Source organism: Ochotona curzoniae, unplaced genomic scaffold, assembly GCF_017591425.1.
Source record: "Ochotona curzoniae isolate NIBS_2020 unplaced genomic scaffold, NIBS_Ocur_1.0 contig_2861, whole genome shotgun sequence".
Classification (NCBI taxonomy): Eukaryota; Metazoa; Chordata; class Mammalia; order Lagomorpha; family Ochotonidae; genus Ochotona; species Ochotona curzoniae.
The window spans coordinates 361,524-383,636 of NW_024465620.1; the positions used below are offsets into that span (position 1 = coordinate 361,524).

At 61.4% G+C, this 22,113-nt stretch overlaps 3 protein-coding genes across 6 annotated transcripts in view; 1 reads left to right on the top strand and 2 right to left on the bottom strand.

Moving 5' to 3' along the window:
- The first annotated feature begins 1,785 nt into the window (after positions 1-1,785).
- On the top strand, positions 1,786-11,262 carry NPAS1 (neuronal PAS domain protein 1). The gene is made up of 11 exons (XM_040978263.1): positions 1,786-1,907; positions 2,200-2,435; positions 6,757-6,830; positions 7,192-7,281; positions 8,126-8,291; positions 8,912-9,027; positions 9,116-9,273; positions 9,442-9,548; positions 9,800-9,947; positions 10,468-10,556; positions 10,790-11,262. Exons 1-11 carry the CDS (start codon positions 1,786-1,788, stop codon positions 11,260-11,262), a joined length of 1,779 nt encoding a protein of 592 aa, XP_040834197.1.
- A 159-nt stretch (positions 11,263-11,421) lies between these two features.
- Positions 11,422-13,210, bottom strand: TMEM160 (transmembrane protein 160). The gene is made up of 3 exons (XM_040978264.1): positions 12,964-13,210; positions 11,979-12,071; positions 11,422-11,761 (listed from the first exon to the last, which is right to left on the bottom strand). Exons 1-3 carry the CDS (start codon positions 13,169-13,171, stop codon positions 11,496-11,498), a joined length of 567 nt encoding a protein of 188 aa, XP_040834198.1. The 5' UTR covers positions 13,172-13,210; the 3' UTR covers positions 11,422-11,495.
- A 5,290-nt stretch (positions 13,211-18,500) lies between these two features.
- Positions 18,501-22,113, bottom strand: part of ZC3H4 (zinc finger CCCH-type containing 4) — a 35,295-nt gene continuing 31,682 nt past the window's right edge. For all 4 annotated transcript variants that reach the window (XM_040977866.1, XM_040977864.1, XM_040977865.1 and 1 more), the window contains one exon: positions 18,501-21,772. In XM_040977866.1, coding sequence (XP_040833800.1) covers positions 20,256-21,772 — 1,517 coding nt within the window. In that variant the 3' untranslated portion in view covers positions 18,501-20,255. The remainder of the gene's footprint in view (positions 21,773-22,113) is intronic.

Genomic DNA, 22,113 nt, shown 5'->3' on the forward strand with positions numbered 1-22,113 from the left:
GGAGCTGGATGGGAAGTGGAGCAGCCGGGACATGAACGGCAGGAGTCCTGGGCTCCTGGCCTGCCCAGCCTCAGGTGCTGCCAGCATTTAGGAGTGAACCTATAGATGGATGATCTTGCTCTTGCTTTCTGCCTTTCAAACAAACTGTATATAAATTACAATTGACTTATTTACTTGCAAGCATCACCGATCTTCCATCCACTTGCTCACGTCTCAAATGGCTGTGCCAGTCAGAGCCGGGCCAGGCCAGAGCCAGGACTGCACGTGGGTGGCAGGCGCCCAAGCACTGGAACCACCCTTCACTGCTTTCTCAGTCACACTAGCCAGGAGCTGGATGGGAAGTGGAGTAGCTGGGACTCGAACAGGCAGCCATGGATGCCATTGTTGCAAGCAGCTTACCCCCAGGTGCCACAGTAGAGCGCATTTCAATGAGTAAATAAATTAAAGGTGCCAGAGTAGGAGAATGCTGATGTCCTTAGAAACACACACACACACTCATGGGCGCAACTTCCCAGCTTTGAGCGCTTACTTGATTCCCCTGGGGACAGGGAGCTCATTGCCGCCACACCAGGCCACGAGACTGGTCACTCCCTGCGCCCTTCCCTGGGACCACTTTGGAGTTGATCTTGAAGTTCCTGCTGGGGACCCCGGTTCCCACTCTCTGGGGCGCTCCAGACCCTGCCTGTGGGGGACAGTCGGGAGGGGCAGGTACCAGGCGGGGCGCAGGGAGTGGGGCTGAAGGCGGGGCTCCGGAAGACACCGCCCACCTGCCCCGCCACCTGCGCCTCCCACGTGCGCGCGGCTCCCCAGTCCGCGAGGGCCCGGGGTGGCCACGCGCCGCCCGCCAGAGGCTGGGCGCTGGGCCGTGTTCCCGAGTCCCGGGGCCTATGGAGCGCCCCCTCCTCGGCGCCTCCAGGGCAGCCCCGCACCACCGCGCCCGCGCCCGGAGCCAACCCCACGGCCAGGTAACCCACGGGGCTTCGACGGGTGGGGGTACTCCTGCGTCCTGGAGGAGTGAGAGGTGGGGGGTGACCGGATTGCGGCTGTCCGTGGGCGGGCGGGGTGCAAAGCGAAGACCAAAGACCAAGCAAGCCTGTCCCGGGTCCAAAGGCTATCAAGACCCCGGGAAGCAGGGGTGACGACTGTCTGGTACCTCCAGGGATGGCCTCGGGCAGAGGCCAGGGTCTCCAGGGATAAAGTCGTGCTGGCGTCCAGGACTTGTGGTTCCGCCCAAGGGGCTGGGGTGGGGTCGTTGCCCCTGCGCCCCTGCGCCACTTCCTCCCCAACCTCACCAGCCCAGCCAGGAAAACGGGCTCGTGGCTGATGCCGGGAGAAGGACGATGGGGTGGGCTTGGTGGGAGTGGGGGCTGGCGCTGGACGAGGCGGACGCACCTGCCCCCCGCCCGGCTTGGGCATGCTTGGCACGCAACGCGCGGGCCGGTCCGATCCGTATGCGCGCCGCGTGCGCCCATTGGTATGCGGGAGCCGGCCCGGCGCGGGCGTGAGGCGGGCGCGCTGGCGGGCGGCGCGGGGGAGGCGGCGGCGGCAGCGGCGGGGCACGTCCACACCGAGAACACCAGCCCAGCCCGGGCAGGGTGGGAGCTGCGGTCTGTGCGAGCAACGGGAAACTGAGTCCCCATCCCGCGCCTGCCCCTCGTGGGGACCCGCCTTTATCCCTACCCCACCTCCATACGAGGCCTCAGTTTACCTGCAAAGTCTGCCAGCGGTTCCCTCACGCCACAGGAGGCGCGGGCCTCTGCGTCCACCTGAAGCAGCCCCGCCGAGATGTCGACCCCCTATTCCAGCCGTGGCGGCGGGGTCGAGGGCAGATGCGGGGGAGGCCGTGGCACCAGCATCCCGTGGGACTTTCTGCCTGGGCTGATGGTCAAGGCCCCGCCCGGACCCTGGTGAGCACAGCCCCGCCCCCCGGCCATGGCCCCGCCCCATGAAGACGCCCCCCTCCTCCCCAGGCGGAGACCCCAGGGATCTTCCAGTCCCCATCCCTGGGGAGGGCGAATGTCGTACCCAGCCACCCTGTCCCCCCCAATTCTGTTGCCTGTTCCCCTCCCCAAACAAGGACCCCGGGGACGTAGCCCCAAGGCCATAGAACTCAGGTGGGCACCCACCTGCAGGAGGCGGGGTCCACCCCTACCTCTTCACTGCCCCTCCACTGACGCTTCCTCCGCATCGCCCGCCCAGCCTGCAGGCGCAGCGCAAGGAAAAGTCGCGCAACGCTGCGCGCTCCAGGCGCGGAAAGGAAAACCTGGAGTTTTTCGAGCTGGCCAAGTTGCTCCCGTTGCCCGGTGCCATCTCCAGCCAGCTGGACAAGGCGTCCATCGTGCGCCTCAGCGTCACCTACCTCCGCCTGCGGCGCTTTGCCGCCCTGGGGGCGCCGCCCTGGGGGCTGCGGGCCGTAGCGCCACCGGGCAGCCTGGGTGAGTGCACAGGCCTGGGCCGGGAGGGCCGGGGGTCCTGGCACCCTCTGAGATGAGGGGGGTGTGGGCAAGGGCGTGGTGGGGTGCGCGGGTGGGCGTCCCTGGAGCCGGGATCCGAGCTGCCCGTGCCACTTGGCCCAGCCCTGTCCCTGAAGGTGCCTGGGGTTCAGGGTGCCCCACCGGGCGGTTTTTGCTCTCCAAGTCTGTTGGAAGGGGCGCAAGAGGCGGAGATGACTTCATAGGTTCTGATTTCAGCAAGATCCTGGCAACAGTAGGGGTTGGGTGCACTGTATCCAGGGGTCGCACCAAGCTGCCTGGAGCTCACTGTTGAGAGCCACAGACCCCCAGAGACCCCAGAGAGCCAGGGGCAGGTCAGCTGGGCGAGGCGGGGGCGAGGCGTGGTTAGCAGCGCCGCCCTTGCTGGGCTGTTGTTAGGCTGGCTGGCATTTAGCTAAGTACCTGCTGTTTTGAGTGGGGCGCTGGCCCTGGGAAAGGTGAAGCGCACAGGCAGCAGCGTGCTGCCTGGCCGGTTATCACTCAGGCCCCGTTATCCCTGCGGCCCCCTGAGGTGGCCAGGTGAGAGCCTCACGCACAGCAAAGGGGTTGCTTTGCCCTGAGCTTGAGGCTGGGGTCCCATTGGCTGCCCCAGCTCCAGGGCAGGAGGGGGCAGAGAAAATAGCATTGATTAAACTCGCAATAAATCACCATTTAAATTTAAATAATGCGGCTTCCCAGGCGGTAATTAGGCGAATTGACTGGCGGGGAGAGAATGCAGCATTAGCGCCCGGCTGATTGCTGTTATTACTCAACATGTGCTGGGAGGTGGGGGAGCCGAACAGCCGCTCCTATTGTCCCCAGGCTGGAGGGAGGGGAGAAGAGGGTTTGAGTGAGAACCCCTCCCCGTCCGTCCCCACGTCTAGCCCCCTAATACCTGGCGGGACCCCCAAGGCTGCCCGAGGTAGCAGGGGTGGTCTCCAGCGCACACCTGCTGGGGCGGGCAGCGGGGTGCAGGCACCTCTCCCAGAGCGAGGCGCTGTACCTGCCTATGCGAGTGCCAGGGGAGACCCTGGACAGTGTCTTAGCTGGAGTCCCCACCCGTGGCCGCAGGGGCCACACCTGCAGCCCCAGCGAACAGCCCGAGCCTCGCCCTGTTCCAGGGGTGGGGCTTGGCAACCCTACCTGTAAGTCCCTCATCTCCTCTCCTGGGGACCTCTCCTCTCTGCCTCCCCTCACTGGCAGCCCCCCGCTTTGGTCTTTCCACAGGCTATTCCCATCCCGGGATCCCCGTTCCTAGCACCTTAGTCCCTACAGGACACCTGCCTGTCCCCACACTCCCACCACATTCACACCTTCCTCCTGTCCCCAGCACATAGCCCACCCCCACACACACACACTTACTTCCCGTCCCCATCACAGCCTGCAGCCTGGGGCCACCCCAGGCTCAGGGCCTCTGCAAAGGTGTGGCTGGGTCATGGGTGCCAGGGGCCAGGCTGCCAGCAATCTGGGATATGTACTGAGACCTGCTGATGGTCCTTTGGGAGTGAATGCCAGATAGGGGATGTCATAGAACTTTCTGGAAGGACAGAGGCACTCCAGTTATTGGCAGTAGTACCAGGAACTGCTGCAGGATGCATGGATTAGGCACCTACTGTGTACCACACATGTGCCCATTCTGCAGATGCAGCCGAGAGGTGCCTAAGCCAGAGCCCCTCCCTCTCATGCTCAGCTCCCCACCCTCAGGCCTGCACCTTACTGGGCTCCCTCCTCCAAAATCTACTCCTTAGGTGTCTGGGCTCAGGGGTGGAGCTAGGAGTGCCTGGAACCTTGGACGAAGCCTTGCCCCTCCCTTTTGCCCTCCTCCTGCTGGGATGAAGCCCTTGGCCAGTGTTTGTTGAATGAATGAGTGATGGTTTGGGATTGGGAAGAGAGAAGGGGTCACTCTAGGGGTGGCACAGAGTCTACTGCTGACCTGGCAGCGACAGGAGACACAGCCTGTGGTCGCTGCCACTAGGGCCAGGTTCCTGATCCCTCGATACCTCCCACCCCCGTACCCACGTGCCCATGAACGCCGCTCGCTGCCGCTGCTCTGTCTGACCCGGGCTGATCCTGTGAGCGGGAAAATGAAGGAATTAGCAGAAATGACAAGGGAAAATTGCAACAATTAGCTGGCGGCATTGTTCGTGCCTGTCACGGGGCTGGTGGGTCCCCATCACTCCCCCCAGTCATTGTTGCTGGAGGCGGCCAAGGGATGGGGTGCTGATGGAGAAAGGAGGTCTGGGCTCGAGATGGGGCCCTGGTGTGGCAGGGGCAGCTTGTCGCAGGCCCGCTGGTGACCACAATGGTCATCCCGATCCACCCCTGCCTTGGCTGTGGCTGCACCTGCTGGGTGCCTCCGCCAGCCCTCTGCGTGCCAGTTGCCTGGGTGCTGAGCCTGCCAGGGGGTGACACTTCCTGCAAACCCACCTGACACGAGGAAGCTGAGGCGCTTAGAGGGGCGGGCACGTAGCCAGGGAAGGCCTGGTGCCCTGCCTGGTTGAGAGCAGGTGTCCAGGGGCCCAGGAGTCCTCCAAGCCCTCTAGTCCCCCAGAGCACCTGGCTCCCACTTGCTGTGCCAGACTGGGTCTCCCTGAGGAGGGAGGCCCATTTTCTGCAGATCTAGGGTTACAGAAGCTCCTGTCGGGGGTCTCTGCCCGCCCCAGCCTCAGGCCCGGCTCCTGTCGGGGGGTCTGGAGGGACTCGGTCCATCCCAGCCTGAGGCCCGGCTCTGTCTCTCCTCTCTGCTCACCCTCTCTCCTCCCCACCTGGCCTGACCCTCAGCCTCGCTGACACTCCGCCTGGCCCTCGCTGTTGCTCCCCGTCGTATGTATGACCAGCCCATCCCATTTTGCTAACTGAGGTTAATTCTACCGAATGTGAATCACTTGAAAACGTGCAACTGATGCTGTGCAAGCCTTCCGCCGTGATCTAGGCCAGAAAATCCCCGTCACCCCCAGAATGTTGCCCTCCCGCCCTACCCCGGGACCCGCAGGACAATGACACAGCCCTGTGTCCCAGTGATCACGGCAGTCGGCCCTGAAACGCACCTGCTTTGATGGCCCCAGGTTACGCTGCAGCTCCCTGCAGGCCCACGCCCCTGGCCCATGGCTGACTGGCCACCAGCAAGTGCAAGACCCTACTACGTGCCTGTTTTAGGTCCTCTTGCTAACAAACAAGTTTAATACCAGCCTCCCCAAAGACAAGTGGCATTTCATTATGACTGAATTTCTTTTAAGGGTTTTTATTTGGAAAGTGTATATAGATATATTTCATCTGCCAATCCACTTCCCCAGTGACCACAGTTGAGCCAGGCACTTTATCCAAGGTTCCCACAAAGGTACAGGGGCCCCAAGTAGTCTTCCATTGCTTTTCCAGGCACATTAGCAGGGAACCAATCTGAAAGTGGAGCAGCTGAGACTTGAACTGGTGCCCATATGGGATGCTGGTTTATCTGCTATGTCACAGCACTGGCCCCTTGTCAGGGTTTTGGCTTTTGTTTCTCTAAGACCTCATGCCCTGAGCATCTTGTCACGTGCTTATCAGCCTCCCGGGTGGCTTCTTTGGAAAAAAATTATTTTTTTGAAAGGCAGATATACAGAAAGAAATTCAGACAGAAAGATCTTCCATTCGCTGATTCATTCAGATGACCACAATGCCTGGAGCTGAGCCAGGAGCTTCTTCCGGGTCTCCCACGCAGGTGCAGGACCCCAAGGCTTTGGGCCATCCTTGACTGCTTTCCCAGGCCACAAGCAGGGAGCTGGATGGGAAGTGGAGCAGCCAGGACATGAACCAGCACCTGTATGGGATCTCAGCACTTGCAAGGGGAGGATTAGCCAATTGAGCCATCCTGCTGGGCCACCTATTTCTTTATTCTTTAATGTACCAAGAATCTTGAGAGAATTCAGAACATCAACAACAAAAAAACTACATTCAAAAGCTCCTGTGTACCAAAACAGACTTGTTTATTTGATGAGAGACAGATTTTGCACCCACTGGCTTACTCCTCAGCTGGCTGCCATGGCCAGGGCTGGGGCACGCGATGCTGGGAGCCAGGAACTCCTGGCAGGGGCCCAAGCACTCAGCCATCGAGTGCTGCCGCCGCGGTGCGTTAGCAAGAAGCTGGCTAGGAAGCAGAGGTGGGGTTCTGCCTAGAGCAACTGGACACGGGCATGCCAAGCCGCAGCTTAAGCCACTGCACCAGGACAGCCCTGCAGCTCCTGGCTTGCCCAGTGTCACCCCAAGCTGACTGGGAGATGTGGCCTCTTCTCTTTCCCTCTGCCCACAGCCCCAGGCCGCCGGGGCCCTGCGGCGCTGGCCTCGGAAGTCTTCGAGCAGCAGCTGGGAGGACACATCCTGCAGGTGAGCAATTTGGGGGGGCACATCCTGCAGGTGAGCAATTTGGGGGGGCACATCCTGCAGGTGAGCAGCTGGGGGACACATCCTGCAGGTGAGCAGTTGGGGGGCAGATCCTGCAGGTGAGCAGTTGGGGGGCACATCCTGCAAGTGAGCAGCTGGGGGGGCACATCCTACAGGTGAGGCCCTTGCCTGCTGCTCTCTGCTGCCACCCGGTGGCCGCCTCTGTGAGCAGCAGCTCCTCTCCCCCAACCCTGGGAGCAGGCGAGGTGAGGGCGCCCCTTTGGCCTCCCCTCCGCAGAGCCTGGGGGTGACAGACTCCCCAAGCTTTCTCAGCACCAGCTCCCCCGCCCCGCCCACTCTCTAGTCCCTGGACGGCTTCGTGTTCGCCTTGAACCAGGATGGGAAATTCCTGTACATTTCAGAAACAGTGTCTATCTACCTGGGCCTGTCGCAGGTAAGGGTCCCCCCTGGGCTCACAGGTGCCCTTTCTCTCCCCTGGCTGTGCCATCCTAGCATGAAGAACAGACTGGGTTGGAAGGGTCCCACCCAGCCCCCCAGTACAGTCCATGTGCAGGGTCAGTTTGCTAGCGAGGGGTTGACCAGAAGTCCACTTGTTTTCCCCTAAGCCATTGCAAGGTCCCTGGCTGCTGCTGCCAGTAGTTGAGGCTTGCTGACTTGTTTCAGCTGGCAGGCGTACATCCTGCCCTTGGCTTCAGCCCCTGACCCCGCCCCAGCTTCTGCAGCCGGAGGCCGGGACATAAGGAGGGCAGCGCAAGGCTGGGGGTGCGGAGCCTGCAGCTTCGGCTACCCTAGGCCCAGGTGGCCACCTCGGCAGACACGGAATCTCGGGTCTCTGTCTTTTGGCCTCTGGCTACGTAGAGACTTGGGAAAACCGGTGGGCAGGGCATGAGACCGGGATGGGCAGAGCCTGTGGTGAGGAGAGGCCCTGGAAGTGACCGTTAGCCGCCTGACCAGAGAGGAGAGCTGGGCGGGACTGCATCCTTGGGGAAAGGATGGGGCGGGCAGGGAGAGAACGCGAGTGATCCCGACTGGGAGGCCTGAGCGAAGGTTCCAACTAAGGAGTTTGAAATCGTCTACTGCGTGTTCTCAGAGCTCCCTGCCTGCTGGGACACCCTGCATGCCTGCCCAGGAGAGGGAAGTGGAGGAGGGGGTCCAGCACCACCCGCCCCCACCCCTTTAAAGCATAGACAGGGGCGCTGGGATGAAGCGGGACGAAGCATTCCCCTTCAAGACCTTTACAAAGGTGCACCTGATGTGTTCGCGTCTGTGAACGGCAGGTGGAGCTGACCGGCAGCAGCGTCTTCGACTACATCCACCCGGGCGACCACTCGGAGGTGCTGGAGCAGCTGGGGCTGCGCGCCCCGACGCCTGGGCCTCCCACTCCCCCCTCCCTCTCCTCTTCCTCCTCGTCTTCCTCCTCGTCGGCGGATGCGGCCGAGACCGGTACGCTGGGGAGGTCTGGTTCCCATGGAAGCCCCCCGGTGTGAGGGTTGCAGGCCGGCCCTGGGGTACAGCTGCGCTCCACGCAAACCCCCAGCCCCCACTCTGCGCGAGCGCCTTGCCTCCTGGCCCTGGGCCACACAGCCGCGCTCTGGGCTGCAGAACCCTGCGCTGCAAACCCTTTTTCCCCGTGGAAATTTCCACTCCCCGCCTTGGGGGGCCTGTGAAGCCAACTCGGCAGTAGGATTTTCCTGCCTTGGGTTTGTTCCACAGCACAACCCCATGAGCTGTGAACGTGCTGTCGGGAACCCCCGTGCACCTGTGCGGGTGGGGTCTCTGGGCCTGCACCTGCTGCTCTTCCTTGTACTGTGGACACAGGGGTGACCACGACGGACCCAGCTCTGCCCGAGATTCCAACAGGCAGGGCTGGGGAACCCCACATAGGGTGGCTACTCCTGCTGAGTGGTCAGGGAGGCCTTCCTAGAGGAGGGGCTGTCTCCAGGTTCAGGCCATGGTTAGGGTACCGAGCAGTGAGCCTGCGGGGAGCGCGGGCCAGTCCCCTGGCTCTGCAGGCTCGGCGTGTCTGAGTCTGTGCAGCCTGAGCGGTCCTGCTGTCCGCCCAGAGCCCAGCCCCACGGAGGCGGCCCCCTCCAGCCGCGCGCAGGAGCGCTCCTTCTTCGTCCGCATGAAGTCCACTCTCACCAAGAGGGGGCTGCACGTCAAAGCCTCTGGGTACAAGGTGGGTGCGGTGAACCCCTCATGGCCCCCTGGCATGCCCACTCCTGCTGGCCCCGCCTTGCCCCTCCAACCACGCCCATCGCCAGCAGGTCATCCATGTGACGGGGCGCCTCCGGGCACGCGCCCTGGGCCTGGTGGCCCTCGGCCACACGTTGCCCCCCGCGCCGCTGTCCGAGCTCCCCCTGCATGGACACATGATCGTCTTCCGCCTCAGCCTGGGCCTCACCATCCTTGCCTGTGAGAGCAGGTACCGGGGCTGGGGACTGGGCCAGTGGAGGGCAGAAATGGGCGCCCCCTGGACGGAGTCAGGAGGAGGGGCAGGGCCCTGAACACCAGGAGGCTGTGGAGCTATCCCTGCTTTTTGGGGTTGGGTGGCGGCACCTGGGACTCCTCTCCCCCACCCCACCGCCCCCAGAGTCAGCGACCACATGGATCTGGGGCCTTCAGAGCTGGTGGGCCGTAGCTGCTACCAGTTCGTGCACGGCCAGGACGTGACGAGGATCCGCCAAAGCCACCTGGAGCGTGAGACCCCTCCACCAGCCACCCCTGCACCCCTGGCGCATCCCCCGGGGCCTCGTGCAGCCCAGCATGGGCAGCAGGGAGTCCGAGCAGGGAGGGGTTCTTATGTGTGTGTGTCGAGCATGGCTCCCCAAATCCTCCCTGTGCCTCTGCCTTTGCCCTCCCCCGACCCTGCCCTGCCCCACTGCCTCCTCTCCCTGACCTCTCACCCCTGCCCCTCCTGTCTCTTTCCTGCTCCGGGCTGCTGCGCCCAGTGCTGGACAAGGGCCAGGTGGTGACCGGCTACTACCGCTGGCTGCAGCGAGCTGGGGGCTTTGTGTGGCTCCAGTCAGTGGCCACTGTGGCAGGGAGTGGCAAGAGCCCCGGGGAGCACCACGTGCTATGGGTCAGCCACGTGCTCAGGTGAGGGGTGTGGGGGGACAGGCCAAGCCCGGGAGGCTCTGAGAACGTGAGGGGGCTGGGGGGCAGGGGCAATGGCCTGGCTGACCAGAGGCTGTCCCAGGCGCGGGCACGCCATGGTGGGCTCTTACCAGCAGAAGGCGGCAGAGCAGAGTGCGCCAGGCCAGGGACACTGTGGGGCTGTGGAAGGCTTTCTTATCCCAAGTGTAATAAAGTTAAATCTTAGCAGGATGCCTCGGTGTGCCCGGGGTGGAGAAGGGCTGTTGCTGCCCAGGTCTCCAGCCTTGCTGGGTGTGGACTTGGACCCCTTGGTGGAGCAACAGGTGTAGAAGGTGCCACGGGCAGGAGGTTCCACTGGGGACACCCAGGGAAGCCTCAGGAGAGCATGGGTCAAGTGGGCTGGGAACCCACTGGGTCCCCCCACCTCCCCTGCCCAAACAGGCAGGGTGGCTCACACACACACACACACACACACACACACACACACACACACCACATTCCGAACCCATCATCTTGTCCCCAGCCAAGCGGAGGGTGACCAAGCCCCCCTGGACGCCTTCCAGCTTCCGGCCACCCATGAGGACGTGTCCAGCCCAGGGCCAGAGCCCACAGGTGAGCCCCATCCCACCTCAGCCAGGGGGACCCACCGAAGGAGCTGGCAGAGTGGTGTGCGTGCCTGGAGGCCACGAGGGGGTGGTGTGAGCAAGGGGGCTGCTGACTGCGCCAACAAACCCCACGCCCTGCCCTACTGGCCTCATTTCAAGGACATCAGAAGCTGTGGATCCAGAACTTCACTCCATCCTGGGAAGGTCTGTACAGCGCCCTTTGGATTCTTTCTCTCCCAGGGTCGGCTCCCCAAGTGGAAGGGAAGCAGCCTGCCCCCCCAGACAAAGAGGAGGCCTCCCAGTCCCAGAGCAAATGCATCAAGATGGAGGAAAGCCCCAAGGAGGTGACCACGGGGTCCGAGGACAGTGGAGATGAGGAGGCCGCGGGCAGCCCCGCCCTGCTGCCGCGCCCCGAGTTCACATCCGTCATCCGTGCAGGGGCCCTGAAGCAGGTCCCCATGCGGCCCTGGGGCTTGGCTCCACCAGGGGACCCAGCACCTGCCCTCCTGCACGCGGGCTTCCTGCCGCCGCCCGTGATGCGGAGTCTGTGCGCGCCCGGCGCCATCCGCTACGGCCCCGCAGAGCTGGGGCTCGTGTACCCGCATCTGCAGCGGCTGGGCCCGGGCCCCGGGCTCCCGGAAGCCTTCTACCCGACCCTGGGCCTGCCATACCCAGGGCCCGCGGCTGCCAGGTTGCAGCGGAAGGGGGACTGAGGCCTGGGAGAGCAGCCCCGGGCACGGGCGGGACCTCCGAGCGCGCATTAAAGGCCGCCTGCGCCGCGGCTCCATCTCCAGGGCTGCCGCCTCGTCCCTGCGCCGCTGCGGCCCCGCTGGCCCGGCCTCCCCCGCTCGTGGCAAGTACCATGGGAAGTCTGGAGCGCACCAGGAGTCAGATTTTAATGTCTCAGTCCTCGTCCTCAAGGGGGTCCACGCTCGGGGTGGGGGGGCTACTCCGGTGGTGGCCGGCCCGCTTCATCGGGGCCCTCGGCGGTGGCCGTCCCGTCATCCTCCGGCACCAGTTCCATGTCCAGCTCCAACTGGCCCATGTAGAGGCCCACGGCGCAGGCCCACAGCAGGCTGGCGGCTAGCACGGCGCCCACGCCCGCCGCCGCGCCCCCCAACGACAGCTGCATGGGACCCCGCAGCGCGGCCAGGCCCACGGCGTAGGAGGTGCCGCCCCACACCACGCACAGGCCGCCCAGCAGGAAGAAACCTGCGGGAGAGGCAGGGGTCAGGGGACGCCCAGGGCCAGGGGCTTGAGGAGGCATGGGACGGAGGCAGGGCACCCACAGACTGGGGATCCGCCCAGGGGGGTCAGGTGCCCATAGGAAGCGGGAGGGGCGCGAGGGACAACCCTGCATTTAGGGGTGGGACAGGGCAGGGGGTTCCGCCTCCCCCATGAGCCAGGGTAAGTCCCCACACACACTCACCATAAGCGGCTTCCCGGCCCATGTCGCTCTGCATGAAGGAGATGACCCCGATCCCCGACGCCAGGAGGCCATTGCGGAACCAAGAGAGGAAGGCTGGGGGGCGGGGGCCGGGAGGGGCGTCAGCACCAGCCCACCCCGGCCCCCCAGGCTTGCGCGGCTTCCTTCCACCCCACCGCACTGAACCCCCATCCTACCAAATCCCTTCTCTATCCCGGAACCCTCTAGTGGCATCCCGTGCGCCACAATTCACCGCAGCCACGATCCGAGAGGTCAGCACGTCCCTTCCCACGTGTGGGTCCCCAGGACCGCCCTCCCGCTGTCCCCCATCACCACCCCAAGAATCTCTCCAGCCTCCACGTTCCCTTTCCATCCCCGTGTCCTATTCGGATGGCCGACCCATGCCATCCACGTCTTGGCCCAGACCACAAAACACTACTCAGTGGCCAAATGGTGGTGGGTGGCGGGGTGGGGGGGGGTAGGGCTGTCCCCCCCAAACATCCTACATGCGCGCCTGACCCACCATCCAGGACCCCCACACTCGGGGCCCCGCCCCTCAGTCTCCGATGCCAATCAGCGGAGAGCTTCCCCTCCATTGGCTGCGGGCTCTTCCAATCCCGGGACTCCCCCAGCTCCCCCCCATACTTAGGAGGGGAGCAACACTCCGGATTTTGTTTTTCCAAGAGTGGTCGCCTCTGCACTCCGAACCGACCCCTTGGCAAGCAGCCCTGACACACCGAGTTCTCCCTGGGAGCCTCTCCCTGCAGGCGGGCGCACGGGCCCGGGTCGCCTCTCCGGACCCTGCGCGCCCCGCTAGCCCGGACCCCATTCCTCCCTAGATCCCCCAGCAGCCGGCGCTTCCCTGCGCCTTGGACGGGGGCCCCGTTCCCGGTCCAGCTCGTTGCACCAGGTGCACCCCACTGCTCACGAACGCGCCGGCAGCCCGGTTGTCCCCGTGCCCCCCTCGCACGCGCCCCAGCCCCCAGACCTGTTTCATGCGCTTTTCGGAGGAGCCAAGCGTCCGCACGGTCCAGCTCGGACACCGGGGGCGGCGAAGCCCCGGCGCGAGGCCCATGGCCCGGGGCGAAGGACCCCCGGGCGCCCCCGCTCCGGGGCCGCTGAGGCGGCAACAACGACCCCCGGAAGCGGAGTCGAGCCAGGCGGGCAGCCCGAGCCCACCACCAGCTGCCTCCCATGGTTCGCACTACGGCCGCTGCGCGCCGCCCTGCCCCACAAACCCCTCGTAGGCTGCAACCCTCGTCACTCAAACCGAGAGCTTAGTCCATTGGCTTTACGTCCGCCATTCAGGCCAGGCTCGCACTGCCCATTGGTCAGGACGGCAGTGACTCCCTCCTCTGTTATTCATGCCGGTAGTGCGCGTCCCACCTTGCTGTCTCCCTTAGACTACAAATCCCAGAGATCATTTCGCCCGGGACAATGCAGTCCCGGGCAACCGGCAGCCGTACTGTCTTCTGGAACTTGTAGTCTTAATTCCAAAGACTTGAAAAGCAAAAACTCTGGCTGCAAAATCCCGGATAGCTCAGAAGGGAGAGTCAAAGTCATGAATAACCCACGAACGAACGGTTCCTTCCAGCATTTTGGTGTATTCCTGACCAGTCTTTTTCCTAGGCAGTTATCCCATATTATTTATGGTATAACCAGACGTAGAGTCTAATAATAATAACAATAAAATCCCCTTGACTCCCAGCCAGTTCCCTCGCCCCATGCCACAGCATCGGGCTTGATGACATGCCGTAAGGACACAGCAGTGACCGAACTGGACACCCCTCGTAGGACACCTCAGTCATGTCCAAGGTTCAGTGGCATTGACAACTGTTCAGGTCTCTGTTCTTAGGGACACAGGTGCGGGGTCTGACCCTTTGGGCTCACCGTGCCTTTGTCACCTGCTGGTGAGCGACTATGGAGCCTGTCCTTCACTTTCCCTCCCAGGACAGGTGGAAAGCGCGCTGTACCAACCAACACCTCCTACAGGCTTTCCCTGTAGCCAGAAGTGCCATGCCAGGTGCAGTTTGCATGTGACAGTCATTTCATCCATGTGGAAGCCCTAGGAATTAGTGAGCCTGAGAGTTGGAATGGGGATGGCTGGACACGGCTGCATCATCCCTGGGCATGGATGTAGACTGGGACTGGGATGTGCCTGAGTGAGCCAGGCTCAAGCACTCATTGGTGCTCACAAGAACTAGAGTGGGTGTAGGACATGCTGGGCTAGGTCTCAGTACCTGCTGGCTCGTGCGAGAGCTAGGTCTGGGAGTAGACAGGGAGGGCTGGGCTATAGGATACAACAGTACGAGACAGAATGGGTGTGGGCTGGTTGGGCAAGAGCGTTGTATTGATAGGACAGGAAGTGGGCCAAGTCAGGTTGGCCCAAGAACCCACCAGAGTGTGCGAGATCTGTGAGAAGGAAGTGACCAGAGGAGCTTGGGGAACTCCTCTGTTAGGACACAGTCCCTGCAGGTGAGCACAAGAACCAAGACTGGGAGCAGCACAGACCACACCAGGTTACAGTACCCACTGATCAGGTCTGGGGGCAAGCCAGACTGGGCCAGTTTATACCAACCACTGGCAGATGTGAGAATAAGGATGGGGTACAGCATGGGTTAGATTAGGCTACAATGCCAACCAGTTCAAATTAAAGCCATGACTAGGAGGTAGTTCAGGCTGGGCTAGGCTGCTGCAACTTCCAGCATGAGCTGGAACTTGGGGCAGGCCAGGCCAAGCCAGGCTTCAGCCACATGCTGGTGGATGCCGAGGTGAGGTAAGCCATGCCAGGTTGGGTTGCAGCTCCCACCAGCACACGTAAGACCCAGGATGGGGAGCAAGCCCAATAGGAGAGCTGCGGGGGATCTGCTGCTGGACCACTGCTCCTGCTGGTGAATGTGAGACTGGGGGCAAACCAGGCTAGGCAGGGCTACAACACCCGGTGGCCTGCATGTGAGCTGGGCTAGGGTGAGAGCCAGGTTGGTCTAACCGACTGTATCCACTGGTACCTGCATGAGCCAGAGTAAGGACAGGAAGGTTGGGCTTTGTGGCAGATCCAGCTGGCAATGAAATCAACAGCATCTCAGACTTATCAAAACCACATAAGCAGGGCCTGGCGTGATAGCTAACAGATAAGGTCCTTGCCTTGAATGCGCCGGGATCGCACATGGGTGCCAGTTCTAATGCCAGCAACCCCGCTTCCCATCCAGCTCCCTGCTTGTGGCCTGGGAAAGCAGTCAAGGGCAGCCTGAGGGTTTGGGACCCTGCACCTGCGTGGGAGACCAGGAAGAGGCTCCTGGCTCCTGGTTTTGGATCGGCTCAGCTTCAGCCATTGTGGCCACTTGGGGAGTGAATCAGTGGATGGAAGATCTTTGTCTCTCCTTTTCTGTTAATCTGACCTTCCAACAAAAAAGAAATAAATCTAAAGAAAAAAAAAAAATTATGGTTACACAGAGGTAGCCTGAACCAAGCCCAGAATGCCAGTCAGCTAGTGCCTGCTTTGCTCCAAGCAGTGTCACACCTGTCTAGGTACAGGGCAACCTAGGCAGTTCTCTACAGCTGGGATGAAGAGGTTTCTTGTCCAGGAAATCCAGCCCCTAAGGTAAAAGGCAGTACCATTAGACTGAGGGAGACCAATTGGCCAACATGAAAGGTCTGGAAAGAATGCTGGCCAATCAAAGGAGGGCCACACACACAGCGATGGACCAACCAGGGACCTGCCCATGGAAGGCACACGCACAGCTCAGCCCAACTTCCTCTCCACAGGAATTTTCACTCAGAACCTCTGGGCTGGGCGCGTGCTGGGTGTGCTGGGCACCTTCAGATGGAGCCAGTTTCTGGCTTCTCCACCGTGGTGGGAACTTGATGCTTTAATTTCACTGTGACCAGAGCCAATGGGAAATTCTGACCTGGCAGCTAGTGTATTTGGAAGAGCATGCACAACTGGGGTGCGGGGAGCACAGACCAGGGTCCTGGTGAGGTTGCCCATTGGCTTTGACCTTAGGTACCCCCCACGCCCCGCCTTCCTATGGGCCAGACCCTGGGTTTGGGGTTTGGTGGAGCTGGAAGAAAGGGGAGCAGTGAGGGCCCGTGCCAAGCACGTGATGGGATTCAGTGGAATGAAACATATTTGAGATGCATTTTTTAAATTCTTGGCTAGTGAACCGGTTTGTAACCAGGAAGTGGAAAAAACAATCAGAAGCCAAAAGAGGCCAAATCAAAGCAAACAAATCCTTCAAGACGCCAGTGGCTCAGGCCCAGCGGCTATCTGCTCATCCTGCAAGTGCCAGGGTCCTACGTGAGCGCCGGTTCTAATCCCGGCTGCTCCACTTCCCAGCCAGCTCCCTGCCTGTGGCCTGGGAAAGCAGTCAAGGGCGGCCCAATGCTTTGGGACCCTGCACCGGCGTGGGAGACCTGGAGGAAGTTCCTGGCTCCTGGCTTCGGATCGGCGCAGCTCTGGCAGTTGCGGTCACTGGGGGAGTGAACCATTGGATGGAAGATCTTCCGCTCTGTCTCTCCTCCTCTCTGTATATCTGACTTTGCAATAAAAAAAAAAAAAGTAAAAAAAAAGTTGATGATTTAAAAAAAAAAATTAAAAATAAAATAAAATATACCCTCTGATAAAAACAATCTCAAGCCTACTTTTTGACCCTGGAGAATTTCATATCTACATCTATACAAGAAATCTACATGTCTTATATAACAAGTCTTTTTTTTTTTTAATAAAAAATAAAACTAAAGCAAGTCTTTATGGCTGTTTCATTCACCATCACCCCAAACTGGGAGCGCCCTCAGCAGCCTTCAGCAGCCGATCTGTCCGGCGGGGTATTGCCCAGTGAAGACAGCACCCAGCTGTTGGCCCACACACCAACTCGAATGCAGGCGAGATGCTGAGAGGGAAACCCCAGGGCAGAGTTTGTCCCTGGAAGTTGGGTGGACAGGAAGTGGTCTGGAACATTCTAGTTTTACTGATGGGGGCTTGGATCTCAGGTGCACACGTCTTACAGCCCACCCGAGGTACAGGTAAGGTTTCACAATATGGAAATCCTGCCAGAAACACAGGTGAAGGGAACTGTGGATACTGACCTCCGAGGATGCGGCTGCTGAGGGCTGGGCTGCCACCTGGTGCCTGAGGCTTACTTGGAACATCAGTGACTGTGATGGACAGGCTGGCAGAGGGCTGCAGCTGGCTGTGTCCGGGTGCCAGGCGAGGGGCCTCCCTTACCAGCTGATGCCCAGGGCCACTGCTGTCCTCCATCAGTCTCTGTGTGTCTTCCTTGAGGTGCCTTGAACATGCTGAGTGACACGTACTCCTCGCTGGCTTCAAGGATAAACTTTCTGAAAGACACCTCCCAGGCCTGGTGCCCAGGGCTCTGGGTCTCAAGCCACCCTTGCTAGATCACTCCTGTTTGTGCCCATTCAGCCAGGGAACTGGCCCCTGCTACCTCCAGCCCTACAACCAAGCTCCTGTCCTCTGCACCCCTGCCCACCTCTTCGTCCCACCAGGCTCCCTGTCCCCCATCTTGCCCTGGCTGCAAAGGTTTTGGACTGCACCCCAATGAGCTTTATCACCACCCTACTCTAACTCAAGCTCAACCCCGACCCCCAACATGTCCTGCAAGTCTTACCAGGCCCGGCCCGCCCTCCTCTTGTGCTCATCCCAGCCAACGGCTCTCTGCTGGTACCCAGTGCCTCACAGTACTTACGCCAAGTGCGCCGAGACGCTGGTGAGGCCAGTGCTCATTGATGCCAACCCTGCTGGCTTCCCTCGGGGCTTAGCTGTCCGTTACCCAAGTAGCTTGGCTCCAAGCCTGTTTTTGTTGGCCTCAGGACTGTACCACGAGCATTTGCCAGGGTCCAAGGCAGACGGGGCCCAGGGAGTCTGCCAGGGGCTTCTGGGAGGTGCCTCCGGCTCACAGGCCTGGAAAGTAGGCCCCGTTGTCTGCTCTTGGCTTGGCTGCAGGATATGGCCATCACACCGCGGCAGTTCTGACCTCCATAACCACATCTCCAGTCACTCCATCCGTGGTAATGAGTACAGTGGCCACAACAGCCAGAGTTGAGCCGATCTGAAGCAAGGAGCTTCTTCCGGGCCTCCACATGGGTACAGGGTCTCAAAGTCTTGGCCTTCCTCTACTGCTTTCCCAGGATACAAGCAGAAACTGGACGGGAAGTGGAGCAGCCATGATATGAACTGGCACTCAGATGAGATCCTGACATATACAAGGCAAGGACTTTAGCTGCTAGGCTACTGTTTAACACGGAGGTCAAAACAGGCCAAGACGCATATGTACCCTCCCCACCCCGAGCCCTGGACTGGGTCCTGAAGCACGCCCCTCAACCCACAGAGAACCCCGAGCTGCCAGGTGGGAAGGGGGCTCGATGCTCTGTCCATCATGAGCTCATGGGTGGACACAGCTGCCAGGGGTGCTTCCTGGGGCGGCCACAGGAAGTGGGGTCCCAGTACCCTTTTGTTAACCCCGGCACAGGAGACGGTGGGAACGGCGCAGGCACCGAGCAACAGGCTTTTTAAAATAACTGCATCCTTTAATGGCAGTAATACAATTATCGGATTAAGAGACCACAGGAGAAAAGGCAGGTGACATTTCTGGAAGACAGATATGGAGTACAAAAAGGGGGTGGAGAGGGTCATGCGACGATCATTGTAAAAATACAGTACGTTATATACATATTTGCACCATCAACTTCAACTCTGAAATAGTATTTACACTTTTGTTACAATCCTGGTTAGAGAACAATTTTTTTTTTTTCTTTAAAAGCTCGGCCTGATGGCAAAAGAGAATTTGGGGGAAATTCATGTCCCATGAGGTTCTTAGGCTGAACATTCCAAGAGGACGGTTCCAGCTTCTATTTATTTCATCCAAAGATTTTGGTTTTAAAAAAGTATTTTTTTTAACCAAAAAAAAAAAAAAATCTCAAAAGGAGGGGAAAAAAAAAAACGCAAACATCGCTACACCGTGTATTCTTACTCATCTCATAAACCCGTGGCTGTGGCCCAGCTGGGGGCTGGGGAACAACCTCACTGATGATTCTTCAAAACAAAACAGACCAGGCGGGCAGATCACGCAGACCCAACCCCCGCACACGGACCCTGCTGGCCTTCCCTACCCAGCTTCCCACTCCCAAATGACTCGGGATCTTGTATTTTCCTTCTGAAGAACGGGAGGGAAGTCTTCGATGGAGGGCCCCCCACCTCTGCACACTGTTAGCAGGGAATGCGCCCATGAAGGACTCGGGGTCTCTGCCCACTGCCCAGCCTCCTCAGGCCTTGTGCACAGGGCTGTGGCTACACGTACCTCCCTCAGCCATCGTGGCAGGGCTGCGGAGGAGCCAGCGCCAACAGATACCCGCCCCTCCTGGAAAAGGAGGGCCCCAGTGTAGCCCACCCACCCCAAACTGGCTTCAGCCTTCTTTCCTTCCCATAGGCCCCCCTGGGAAATAGTACACAAATGAAAGCACATAGCACACAGTGAGCCAGCCAGCCCCGGGACTCCCACCACGGGTCAAGCGGGCACAGCTGTCCCAGGTCCCCTGCTTAGGACTCTGGCGGAGTGGACACACTGCGGATCCTTGAGCTATCCTCAAGCGCCGGGGCGGTGCAGGCACCGGGGCGCGGCGGCCACTGAGGCGGTGGGCAGACCCCTTGGGACAGGACAGGGGAGGGCAGGTAATACTGACAGAAGGTCCACCTGGCTCCGAGGGGCCCTCCAGCTGCAGGCTGCAGGGCATGATCTGCACTGGGTGCAGGAAGCAAAGCACCCAGGGTGCCAAGGAATCTGCGCCTCCCAGCACGGGACACCAAGGATGCTGCCGAGCCCACAGTCCTGGCACTGCTCAACCCTACTCCTACCAGGCCTGCCTCAGTCTCCCCTCCAGCTCCTGCTGCTCTCAGTGCCTTCTTGGATGCCTGCTGTCCTTTGGTGAGCGCCAAGGGTTGCCAAGCTTTGCCTAGAAAACCCACCAGACCCCGGGGCACCAGGCCGGGGATCCACCTCCACCGAGGCATGTGGACCTGTAACGGCTCCAGTGTCCAAGTGGGATCGCAGTGGGAGGCCAGGAGCCCCGCAGCACTGACCAGAACTGAAGGTGTTTACATACAATTTATAAGCTTCAAAGGAAGTACTGCTCAGGAAAAAAAAAAAAAAAAGAAAAAAGAAACAAAGAAAAAGGAAAGATCACCCAGAGCCACCCCACCCCTAAATCCCCGGCTCCAGCGCCCTAGATCGGCACCCTGGGGCGGGTGGAAAAGAGCGCTTTGCACTACTGGCAGAAGGGGGAGGCAGTGGGGTCAAAGCCTTTAAAAACATCTTTCAGCGATCCGGCGTCCTGCTCCCCCTCGCGGGCTGGGCTGTTGCCTGCAAACGGGCTTCCTGAGCCCGACTTGGGTGCTGCCTTCACGGTCCCGAAGAGGGTGGGCACGGGCAGGCTGTGCACCCCAGGTTGGGGTGCAGTACCCTCGGGGGGCGGGGTGGCTGTGGCCCCGGCCGGGGCCGTGGTGGTCTTGGGCCGGGGCCGGTTGTAGCTGTTGTAGCGGTCTGTGGCCGTGCCCCCCTCGGCACTGCTGGCCTTCCCTGCTTCGGGCTGCTCCAGGGCGGACTTGCGGATGAAGGGAGGCTCCTTGGCTTTGGAGGCCGCACCTTTGCCGTTGCCCTCGGTGCCCTTGGGCTGGGCACCCCCCTCAGCAGCTGGCTCTGTGGCTTTGCCACCAGCGTTGGGAGTCCTCGGGTCATAAAGGCTGATGCCACTCAGCACACTGCTCTGCCCACAGCTGCTGCCCTGGCCCAGCCCGCCGGCGGCCAGCAGGCGGGGGTCGTAGGGAGCCGTTGCTGGTGGAGAGGACTCCCCGCTGGGGCTGGAGGACGGGGAGGCTGCTTCAGGGGGGCTGGGCTTGGCCGCCCGGGAGGCCGCTGGGTCAGCTGGTTTCTGCAGCCGAGGGTCAGTGGGGGCCTTTCGCACCCGGGGGTCGCTGGGTTTGTCGCTCGTGCCAGGGGCTGTTGAGGAGGGGCCGGTAGCATTAACAGTCTTGAGGATTCGAGAGAGGAGTTCGAAGTCGGGCAGGTTGGAGCCAGGCACGCTGGGGTCCGCAGAGGTACCTGGGCGCTGCCGGGCACTCGTGGGCCCCGAGGAGGTGGACCGGTGTAACCTGGGGTCCAGTGTGGGCATGGCCTGCAGGGCAGCAGGCACAGGGGGCACTACATCCTGCTTGGGGACAGGCAGTGGGATTAGGTCCTCCGGGTTCCAGAGCACGTTGCGGGCGAAGGTCGGCCGGCTCAGGGTCACATCCTTCTTGATATGGCTGAACTGCTGCAGCTGTGACCGAGGGTCCCGCAGCGGGTGTCCGGGCAGCGGGTCCAGCGGGATGTTCACAGCCTTCTCCCGCAGGGCCCGCTCTCCGTCCTCCTCTTCGGTGGTGGTCGGCCCAGAGCCCTTGGAGCTGCTTGGGCCTGCGGGGCTGCAATGGAGGGCACTCTCAGGCTTGGAGGCAGGCAGGGAGCGAGCAAGTCGGGGGTCACAGGGCCCCGTGTCCCCCAGGCCTGGTCCTGCAGCAGCCTCAGCATGACGGCTGAGTCTGGGGTCCCGGCTTAGGCGCGGGTCAGCCAGTCGGCTTCCTGTGGAGTGTCCCTTCTGGAGGCGAGGGTCCCCCAGCCCACTGCCGCTCAGCTCCCCAGCCGCAGTCTGGGGCCGGCTGGACGTCTGCTGTCTCAGGGTCTTCAGTATGGAGGTCATGCTGCTTCCGCCCTCGTCCTCATCACTCGAGTACCAGTTGCCGGTATCCCCTGAGGAAGAGCAGAGGGGCAGAGGGCATGAGTGGCCACCACAGCCCCAACATCATTCAGACCCCGCGACGGTCCCTGGGGCAGAGGGCTCCTCGGCGCTCCCTTCTCAGACTTGGGCCATGCCCCCTCCCCTTCCCGGGCTCTGGGGTGTGGAAGCATGGGGCTGGGCACGGGGAGGGCTCCCCAAGGCTCTGCCGCCGCCTCTCACCCTCCAGGCCACCCCCCTGTGGCTTGCTGGGTTTTGGGCCCTCTTCTCCCTCCAAGTCTAGACAGCAGCAACCACTGACTGCCCTCCCAGGGTAAGGGGTTCTCGGGTTCTTGGCCCAGGCCCCTCACGAGGC